Consider the following 11276-nt stretch of genomic DNA (forward strand, 5'->3'; position numbering starts at 1 on the left):
CCAAGTCGAAACGACATGTTAAAAATATGGGTTAATGGTTTGCATATCCCCTCAATTACCCATTTAACAGTTGTCATAGTGATACCATCACTATCACTAGATGTTTTGTTGCCACATTTATTCACTATCTCTATAATTTCCTTTTCAACTATGGGCTTCAAAAACATAGAACTCATGTTCCTTTCGATTGTATTATTATTTATAGTGACGGATGTATCATCTGTACAAATGCTTCTTGCTAAACCAGGACCAACATTCACAAAGAACCTATTGAACTTATCTACTACATCCTCCAATCTATTAACCGGTGTATCATTATCCATAAAATATTATCAACATATTCACTGTGTTTTTGTAGGACACAGGACATGTGGTTGTTAACAAGTGCAGTGGCTGTTGTGAGGTTTGCATTTCTCTTGCCTCAGTCTAGGCCACTTACATTAGTACCGTGCTGCAGATGCAATGTTCTCATGTGAAAAATAAGAATGGTGCAACAAATCCACATAGACAAGTTAGAGCGATGTAATATTAACAACTGTTGTTTCAATTGCCATAGTTTTTCAAGTTTTAGATATTTTGTGTTGAGTTCACATCATGATATGTTCTTTGTGTTCATAATTTCAGAGAAGTACTCCGAGTCCTGTCTCTCAGGCAGGCCAGACCAATGGTAAGGAATACCCCTCAACCACTCAATCCGCATTTCACATGTTATAGCCACTGTTACCTTTAGAAGAATACATTCCATTTTTCTGCACCACATTATCACCTGAAATTGATAAATTGTGAGTATTTAAGTGTTTCCTGTGTTTGATCGTTTATTATCTGTTCTTTCTAAGTATGTTTGTCTTATCTTGTTTGGTCTCTCTTTAGGGTATTCCTCAAGCTCAGGGATGATGAATGGAGGTCCCCACCCAGAGGACCACAATGGTGCTTCTTCATCAACTCCTCCACACAGCAACACTCCTCTGACAGGACCAATGGGCCGAGGAGGTCCCATCCAGAGCCCCCCACCCAGTACTGGAGGGGTGCTCCAGTATGCAGATGGACCCCCGAGGATTCTTCCAGAAGACCGCCACGGTGGAGAATCTGACACAGAGCCCCAAGACAGCGAACTGCGGAGGAGAATCTTCTTCTCTTCTTCCTCCTCTTCATCCTCGTCTTCCTCTTCATCAGGCAGTGGAGGCAGCACGGCTGGAGGAACACGCCTCCACCATCACACTGGCAACTCAGCCAAGCAGGGATACCACAGTATCCATGGAAACCACCACCACCGGTCCCCCAGCACGCAGCACACCCACACACCCACACATACGTCATCATCACACTCCTCTCACAGCCTAGGCTCTCAAGAGGGACGCAAGCGGGGAAGAAGGAAACGCAGCTCTGCAGGGACTGTCACAGCTAGTGGATCTCCAAAGAGGAGGTCGTTCCCCGGGCTCAGCTCCAACAGCCACTCCTCAGGTTCACCACTAAATATTAACTCTATGGTGAGTCACTGAAAGCATTCAAAATGGAAACCAGCCTGAAACAATGTGACACTGTATTGATTTTTAAGAAAGCAATTGGTAATTCTGTGAAGTTCCATAATGATTACTGGACTATGCAGTACTATCAGTTACACTGAAGTCACTTTCGGCTTTTCCCGTTTAGGGGTCGCCACAGCAAATTGTCACACTGACGACTCGCATGTTGACATTTGGCACGTGTTTTACGCCGGATCCCCTTCCTGACGCAACCCTGATTCGAACCCGGGGCGCCGCGGCAAAAGTGCTGCGCCTTAACCACTAGCCTACCAGGGACGGCTTAGTACTATCAGTTACACTGATCATGCATAACATTATGACCACCTGCCTAATACTGTTTACATAGGAGTCAATGTGGCAGTTGGTTGGCACTCGTGTCGCTCTGCAGCTCACTGTGCATCTTCTGTGAATCCATTTGCTTCCACAATTATACTGTCAGGAAGGAGCACAGATGTGTCTACAATTTACAGTTGTTTTTGGTGGCCTGTTTTAGTCTAGTCTTTGTGTGAAGCTGTCATTTTAATTTTTATTAGTTTTTGTCACGTTCATACTCTTTTTAGTCTAGTCAAGTTTCAGTCAACTACGTCTGAGCATTTTAGTCTTATTGTAGTATGAATTATCTATGACTATTTTCATCTAGTTTTAGTTGATGAAAACTGACATTGTAGTCTAGTTTTAGTCAATAAAATTTTATTTTAGTCTCTTTAGTAATACAGTTCTATTTAACCCAGTCAATATAGTATAAGTACCTAGTAGTATAGACGAAACCAAAATTTTCTTTTAGCCAAACCCATTTCAAACAAGGTTATCTTATTATATTATTGTTACCTTATAGACTCAAGAATACATCCAACACACATTTTGTGTGATTTTGTGGCCACATTTCTCCCCATCTTTTTCCACAACACATTCCGTTTTCTTTTCCACTTTTATGTAATGAAAGTTTTTCCAAATGTCGTTTCTTCTTTTTCTCCCAAAGACGAAATCCCGGCTGGCCGGCCATCGGTCCCTTTCTCTGTGTCAGACTTAACTCTGTTGTCTTCTAAATAACGTCGCGAGTGGAGCTTAAGGAAGTGACGTCACCTGCGTCTGCGCAGTGCGACCCGATGCGGCCCCTGAAGCGAGACACAGGAAACAGAAATTCTGCAAAATAATAATAATAATGTGACTAAACGAGACGAAATAATTTTTATAACACTTCATTTTGTCTGGTTTTGGTCAACGAAAATAAAGAGACATTTTAGCATAGTTTTTATTTTGTAAACCACATTTAGTCTCGTTTTTTTTGGTCAACAATATTGCATTATCCATATAATTATAGTTATCGTCACATGACCGGCATTTTCGTTGTCTCGTCTTGTTTTCGTCACGTGATAAAGGTTCGTTGACAACGATATTTAGTCATAATTTTTGCTGATGAAAGCAACACTACTACAATTCAGTGAAAAACTTATGTATAAGGAGTGAAAACTGTGAGGACGAGTTAGAGAATCTTTTAGACAAATTCATCAGCCTCACCACTCTAGGTGTGATATCACCACTACAGCCCCTGACTCTTTCTCTTCATAGAGACCAATGGACAGTATTTCTCATTTTCAACCATTTTAACAAAGATTCAAATAAAATTTTAATCTCTTGAAAAGTACAAATGGAAGTTAAAAGTTTAATCTACAGTAGATCAACCTCATCATCAGTGAGCCGTGGGCGTCCATGACCCTGTCTCCAGTTCACCATTTGTCCTTCCTTAGACACTGTTGCTAGGTACTAACCACTACAGACCAACAACACCCACCAAGACCTGCAGTGTGGGAGATGATCTGACCCAGTCATCTCACCATCACAGTTTGATCCTTGTCAAAGTCACTCACATCCTTACACGTGTCAGTTTTTCCTGCTTCCAACATCAACTTTGAGGACTGAATGTTCACTTGCTGCCTAATATACCCCACACACTGTAACAGTCAGTGTTATTCACGTCACCTGCCAGTGGTCATAATGTTATGCCTGATCGGTGTATAGTCAGTGTCATGAGCAAGAAGTTTGAAGTCTGTGCTGTATTTAAACCATCGGGTCTTACAGATATGTTGTTTCAATGTGAGTGAGTTCAGTCAGGATCAGTCACGGTGTAATCATTTGTCTCAACAGGTTAACAACATCAACCAGCCTCTGGAGATCTCTGCCATCTCCTCCCCAGAACAGTCAAGCCGCAGCCCCAATGGGCTTGACCTGGACCAGCCTCCCGTCCTGAAGAGAGAGCGCCCCCTAGAGCTCAATGGCACAGGTCGTTACTCAGCCCCCAGTTCTGATGATGATGACTCAGGATACCCTGCTGACAGCTCAAGTTCAAGGTAATATAGTCATAATATCAAGATATGAAGGACATCAAAGTACCTGCTGAGCTGCCCTTGTTGCAATAAGACTTTGCAGGTATCCCCTACAGCTGTGGGCTGTTTCACCTTTTTTTTTTTTTTTGACAAAGTTGAGCCGCTATGATCAATCACAGCATTTTTCTTTGTGTTCTTATGTTAGTAATAGGACAGGCACTTGTTGTAGAATTTATAGGTTATTTGTTTTGATTGTTCATTTTTGTTTTTTGTAGAATTGAGAGAAAAATTGCCACTATATCCTTGGAGAGCAGAGATGGACCTGGAAGACTAGGTGATAGTGAAAGAGGTAAATAAATAAATAAATAAAAATAAAAATAACCTTCCACTTCTGTCACTCAAAGGCAACTACTCTTCTCCTTGCCCTCCACTAGGCAGAAAATCTGGTAGCAGCAGTGGTAACAGCACAGGTAGTGAGGCCTCCTCTTCATCTTCCTTGTCCTCTACCAGCAAGTGGAAATCTACCTTTTCACCCATTTCTGACCCCAAGCAGCCCAACTCCGACCTGAGACAGGGGGGCTCTCCATTTGGTATGGGAGCGTCGAGCCGGGGCACAGATTCAGATTCTGATCACAAACAGCAGGTGAGAAAAGGGAGTGATGGAGACTCATCCAACTACATGACCCCCAACCCCTTCCTCAGTCAGGAGACAGGAACCCGAAGTGGGGGTAGCAGTGGTGGTGGTCCCCAGGGAGGCAGTTGTTCAGACCAACGCCAGACCCAGAAGCAAAAGGCACCCCGTGACTGGGAGCTGAAGACCAGCAGCAGCCTGGCCAGTCAGAACCTTTTCATTTCTGCTGCTGCCAGCAGCGGAGGGATTCTGAGTGGAAAGGTGGGAGGCAGTCCTGTAGCAGTTTCCTCAACAACAGGATCATCAGTGGGACAGTACCTGGGGTCTCAGTTCCCTCTTGGGGGGACCTCAGTCTTACAGTCCTTGTTCGGGGCCCAGACAGGCAGCACCACGGTTAGTGGATCCCCACGTCTTGTCAATGGACACTCTGCCCTGGGAAACTTTTCCAGTGCTGGGCTGGCAGGGGGAGCGGCTGGAGGCAAGTATCACTGATGACATACTGATTGTGTAAAGGTTTATCTGGGGGTTGTTGAACAGTCAGTGAGGTCTTAGTCTTAGCCTTGAGTCATCAGGGAATGGGCCTGCTATTAGAGGCAGGGCAGTGGAGGGCCTAGTGCTGCTGTCTGTGCCACTGACAGCTTGACAGACAACTGACTCTCTGTGTTGCTTTGCTTTGTGACATGGACTGGCTGCTTGAGTGCTGTAGTTGAAGACACCCTCAGAAAATGCTGCTTTAGTAAGAGAAAACAATACAAATACAGAACAGATTTTGGAAAGAAAGCATTGTCTTGCAATCTGTGGTTGATCTCGTATTAAAAAATCTTTTATATAACCATTTGATTCTACATTGGTTAATTTGTCATTTTCTGTGGGTGTTGGAGTTGTTTATCAGAGTCACTTCACTTGTCAGCAAAAATATATCTAGAAATCAGCTTTGCTATGCTAAAATTCCTGTTTAACTTCAATCCTAAAATGTCCCAAATGTTTAGTTTTATCCCACTACAGTCACAGTGGACTGACTCTGTTGGCTTTCAGTGTGCTTTTCTAAGACTTGCCTGGCACTATGCACAATGTGGCTCAGTCCTTGCTTCTCTCTTTGTCCCCCTTCTTGCTCTCCTTGCTGCTATTACCTGCTCTCTCTTCCCTGTCTCCACTCTCTTGTCCTCCCCTTCCCTCCATTTTCTGCTGTATGATTTGCAGGTATATTTCACCACGTGGTTCCCTCAGTGTCCTCCCATCAGTTTGGGGTGACGCTGCCCACCTCTGGAGGCCTCAGCTCTCTGCTCAGTCTCTCCTCCTCTTCCTCTACCTCCTCCCAAACCCAGCAGCTCACCACCCCCCCACCAGCCTCCACGCGCCTGGCCTCCGTGTCCTCACCTCTCCCCCTCTCCCAGGCTCAACATAGCCGCACCCAGTCAGTCCTGCATAGCCCTTCTCCTCCCACACTCTCCCTGCCCCCTCCTCCACCCCTACACAGCGTCCCCTCCTTGTCAACAACCACGCATTCAGATGCCCTGCCATCCTCTCGATCAGACTCCCTCCACTCCTCCCGTATGTCACACTCCGCTCTCCACCACCAGAGAACACAGTCATCCCTCTCTGTCTCCATCTCCTCCTCCAACTCTGCCTCCTCTGCTTCTGTCTCTGCTGCTGCCGCCGCTACTGCCTCCCTCTCCTCTTCCTCTCTGTCAGCCTCCTCCTTGTCTCGTCCATTCACAGTGCACTATTCCCCTCGGCTGACCCCTCCACCACCAGTCAGCGGCTCAGGTGGTGGTGGGAGCATGTGGAGGACTCAGAGTGTGCATGGTACCTACACTGCCTCCCAGATCTCCAGCTCCCGGCCTAGATAGGGTTGGGGGGTGAGGGAAAAGGGGGAAAGGTGGAGGATGGAGAGGGGAAGGGTGAAGGGCAGTGAGAGGGTGGAAAGAGGGAGAGACTGGTAGGGAGTAAGAGAGACAGGATACCTGTTTTTCCTGTGCTCCCACAGGCTGTTTTTCTGGTTGAATAAGGTAAGAGAGTTAATGAGTTTTAGATTTAAAGTATTAAAAACTGTACTGGATGATAAGTTTGGGTTTTGAAGGTGACGGGATTGGCTACAGTTGTGGCTAATTTATTTGTTGCTATGGTGAATTTTTTAGCTCACGTTTTTCCCTTCTTTTTTGATCCTTCAGGTAATTGATGAAAACTACCTCAACACGAAATAAACTATGCAAATATCCAGGTGTGGACCAAGGCACTGTCCTGACTCACTGGTGCTTCAAAATGTCTGCACTACCCAACCGCCTCCAAGACTGGCATCTCTGACACACACACACACACACACACACACACACACACTCACTACCCACACACACACACTCACTACCCACAACCACCACTATGGTCACCTTGAGCAGAATTCATTGGTACTAGTCATATTTAGGTGTGGAGTGTTGTTAGTTAATAAGTTAGTTTGAAGCTTTTACATCATGTAAATCAGTACTTGCTGCTGTTAAGCACTGAATGAACTGAAATATATCTGGTTTAACATTAAGGTGCTCAGTAGTATGGAAGTTTGTCATTTTTGTCACTATTATAGCAACTAGAGTTCTGCAAAATATTGAATGACTTAATGTAACATTTAACAACCAATTGAAGCACACAGTTCACATTTTACAGCTGAATCTCATCAGGTGTCATGTGCCCTCCAGACTGACACTTCTAGGAGTGAATTTGTGCATAATTGCACATAGACCAGTTCACTGAACTCTGCTCAGATGTCATGCAGCTTCGCCTGTCTGCATGTGTGCTCTCTTTTAACACTTCTTTTCCTTCAGTGAAATTCAGTATTTGTTGCAACATATTTGACTGAAACATGATGAGGAACTTAACATTTTAGTCTAACTTCACACTGGATAGCAAGATACAGTTAGCAGAAAACGTACAAGTCCTGGCTGGTTTGACAACACCCCTTAAACTCTGGTTGTGTTGATTATTTTCTGTTTTTATGTTGCAGAAAATGAAAATTAGGGGTTTCTCACTATTAATTCCCTTTACTGCTCATATTTCTTTTTGTTGCCACTAACTGTGGTTTTCTTCTGATATATAAAATATTTAATATATCAGTGAAACTATTGAGGAACATATAAGTGTAATATTTTTGAAGTCCATAACGATGTTCTGATTTACAACATATCCAGGGGTGCCAGTAATGCTTAGCAGAGCTGAGTGCGTTTTCTTTTTCTCTCTCTAAAAAAAAGACCCATTGGAATGAATTTAATGAGATGGTGCTTTGTGTTATCAGAGTTGTGGCTACACTATTAAGTGATGAGGAGTCATGGTGTAAAAACAAAAACTCGAGTAAAACCACAGAAGATTCAAATAAGTTCTGTATTTACATTAACATTTTCTTCCTCAGTCAATGTGGTAAATCACACTACTATGTGGGGCTAGAGCAGAAATGTTCTTACAGCAGGAACTTCTAAGCCTTCATAATCGAAACATACTCATATTTATCTCTGCTGTTGGGAATTGCAGGTTTAAGTAAATGTTTAAGGCTAAAATGTCAAATGTGGAGACGTACCACATTTTGTTAACACACGCACATACACACTCATGCATGCAAATCCTCACACACTGGGACAACATGATCTATAACCACGACAAACTACTGGACTCTTCACCCCTTTTGTTTCCTTTTTTAATGTGTAATTACTTTTTTGTAAACTATGTTTGTACTGTGAATGTGATTTTTTTTTTCTCCAACTGTATAGTTGTGCATAATTTAGATTATTATATTTATGCTGTCATTCTCTCCATTTGCCTTGGAATTTGTTTTTCTCTTTTTAATCCTGAAATGTGTTGATATTGTAGAATGCAATAGTGTGTGTACTTGACTCACAGTCTGAAAACAATGGTGCTAAATTTGGACTGTGCCTGAACTTATTTATTCTATAGTGAAAACATCAAAAACAAATTGAATACTTGGTGCTGTACACAGGGACATTTGTAAAGCCATTTTTGGCATTTGCTTTCTCATATTTAATATGCTATTATCTGGTTCTTTAAATGCCTAGTGTACAACTGTAGATACCACCTTTCGATGAAACAGCTGGGTCAGAGTCTGAGTAAACAGGTATAACGACCCTCTGTTCATGTTTTTCACACAGTCGTTTTAAACATTCATCTGCTCTTAAAAGTGAGCTGCTCATATGTAAGTGAACAAGACACACTGTTTTTGTACATAACTGTTTGCTTTTTGTTGTCTCTCCATCATAAACAGAAAGGTATATGAAATATGTATCTATATACAGTCTATATATGTAAAAGTATATATAGTGTGTGTGTGTGTGTGTGTGTGTGTGTGTGTGAGAGAGAGAGAGAGAGAGAATAAGGGTGCTGTGGAGCCGGCATTGTTGCCCTTAAATTCAGCCTGTTTAAACAGGAGGCCTTTTGAAGCAAAGGGGAGAGAGCATTGCCACCACAAGACCTTAACAGATGGCGCCTAACATCACAGCAACATAGCACCTGTATTTTTGTGATATATACACCACAGAACTAGAAACTCAGAAGTTGTTTTTATTTAACACACAGAGGCGCTGTGGCTCAAACACAACTTGATTCCAGCACTAGAAATGTTCTCACCTTTTTCAGATGTTTTCACTTCTTTGTTTCTCTCTTGTTTTGTTCAGATTCTGCAGGAAATATGGTGCTTCTTTTTGCAAACTATGGCAATTCAGATTTTACAAGCAGTTTTTTGTGGTGCGTACACAAGCTCGTTGCACACACTGTCTGTCTTTAGACGTCTTACTGACAAGTCTGTACCTTGTAATGTGAGCATATTGTGTAATTGCAAGAGACATTCTGATGTAAAACACTCGAGAGCAGCCGAGTTTTGTTTTTCTCTGACAGTGGGAATAAGCTCAGTTTGTGTGTGTGCTGTTTTTTTGTTTTGTTTTTTTTTTTTCACTTCGAAGAGAAGATTAGACTAAAGCTTTATGGTAAAAGCTCCTGTCCTCTGTCCTCCTGTGTTTCTCACCTGCAAGTATATAAGTGAATAAGTCATTTGTAACAGAATTAGAAACAATAGAGTCTATTTGTTACCAGCACTGAAAGGTCTTTTGTAATTACTGTTGATGCTGTTTGATTTTCTTATTCTTGGTGTTTGATACAATTGCAGTTACATGTTATGCTTTTAATTGTGTCTTCAGATTCCTGTCAGTTTTTACTACTACTAGTCAGGCAGACAGCACGGTGCTCTCCTTCACTTAAAACAAGGAAATTGCAGCTATTGATGCTAAAATACTACTCTTCTCCTGTTGTGCTGCAGGGTTTTATGGTTTATTAATCCTCAACACAAGCTTGCCTGGCGGCTTTCTGGACAGCCCTGTCTAACCTGCGGAAGTTTTTCTAATGTTCTCGATGTGCGAGTGAGAATGTTTTGTGGAAGCAGAAAAGTTCATTACAGATTTCATACCACTTCTGTAGCTGAAAGGGATGAGGTGCTGTTAGCTATCTAAATCCTTTGGCATATGAGCATGACTTGAGCTTAAAGCTTCTATGCAGTTCTCCATCCTGGTACACTACTGATTGGCGACAGCTCCGCGGTCAAGGTTGTTTACTTTAAATCCTGCCAGAGGTCTTAACTTGGGAACTTCCTATTGTGCTTGAAATGAATAATGTGAACTATTTTCTTTAAGCTAGAGCTTGTCACAAACCTGTTCAACCATTATGTGGCATTGTGAAGTCCCTCTCTAACCTAACTCAGGACCAGGACAACCCCTTAACAAGTGTATTTTAATGTAAAATGACATCTGCCTTGTCTGAGCTCCACTGATTCATTCTCACTCTCACTTACACCCAGCCTCTCAAGGGAAATCCAGCTTTATAGAGCTTTATAAGTCAGTCTGATCTCAAGAAGCTGTGAAATAGCTATCGCTTTCAGCATCTTCCTCATCTCACAAATGCCTCTGTCTAGATTTGTGTCTCTAAGAAGGAGGTTCATTGTCCTCTGGTGGGATCCATCCCAGTATTTGGGTCAGAAACTGATCAAGGACAGACGTGAACTAAAGTGTGTTTATGGTAATCTGACTGGTGAAGCCAGGGCAGGTTTGAGGTGCAATAACGGCAAACCTACTTTCCAAAAGGCCTTGGAGTTTCGTGGAAAAACTGTTACTGTTTGGTGTTGGTGCTTTTATCCTAAGATGTTATAATGAAACATATGGAATTAATGTTTTTTCCCCTGCGTTTTATGGCTCTTAATAAAATGTTTCTTAGAATATGTGAATTTATTTTGTTGTGTAGAGACACTTGTGTGATTCCATTCTGTTTTTCCCCATGGAAGACTGGTAGATCATGCTGAAGTCCACACACTAAAGTAGTTTTATTTTGAAAATAAGTGAGTTAAACATGAGGAAGCAAGAAGACGGCACTTGTTCAAAAAAATAAAACATAAAAAAAAATTGTATATTCAAAACAGAAAAATGTGGCACTGAACATATGGCCAGTTGTGTTTTTATAGTGTTGCTACATTAATACTCTGAGCTCCCACTATCACAATTCAGAGAAGTGTGTACTTGTTATTGTGCCAAAATGCCTGGAGCGTGTTTGACTAAACCTCCCAGCAAGGCCGTATAATGAAGCCTTTCACCTGGACTCAGCCGCAGTGTGCAGGTTCTATATTCTCAGGAGTAGAAATATGTAGAGGACTTAAACCATATAGGTTTTTATTAAAATACTTTTGAATATAAACTAATTCCCACAGTTTAGATCTACCTATTGTAAATAACCACCAGGAAGATTTGGTAGAACAAGAACAGT

The 11276-nt window shown here is 42.2% G+C and overlaps 1 protein-coding gene across 3 annotated transcripts in view; it reads left to right on the plus strand.

Moving 5' to 3' along the window:
- The window catches only part of dot1l (DOT1-like histone H3K79 methyltransferase), a 26704-nt gene extending 15954 nt beyond the window's left edge, over positions 1-10750 (plus strand). The window contains exons 23-29 of one of the 3 annotated variants that reach the window (XM_020622371.1): positions 625-667; positions 871-1487; positions 3669-3871; positions 4123-4196; positions 4282-4956; positions 5679-6487; positions 6650-10750. In XM_020622371.1, the coding sequence (XP_020478027.1) occupies positions 625-667; positions 871-1487; positions 3669-3871; positions 4123-4196; positions 4282-4956; positions 5679-6328 (2262 nt within the window). In that variant the 3' untranslated portion in view covers positions 6329-6487; positions 6650-10750. The remainder of the gene's footprint in view (positions 1-624; positions 668-870; positions 1488-3668; positions 3872-4122; positions 4197-4281; positions 4957-5678; positions 6488-6649) is intronic. The other 2 variants (XM_020622370.1, XM_020622372.1) reach the window with 2 other exon arrangements.
- The last annotated feature ends 526 nt before the right edge of the window (positions 10751-11276 follow it).

This window comes from Monopterus albus, unplaced genomic scaffold (assembly GCF_001952655.1).
Source record: "Monopterus albus unplaced genomic scaffold, M_albus_1.0 scaffold279.1, whole genome shotgun sequence".
NCBI classification, from domain to species: Eukaryota; Metazoa; Chordata; class Actinopteri; order Synbranchiformes; family Synbranchidae; genus Monopterus; species Monopterus albus.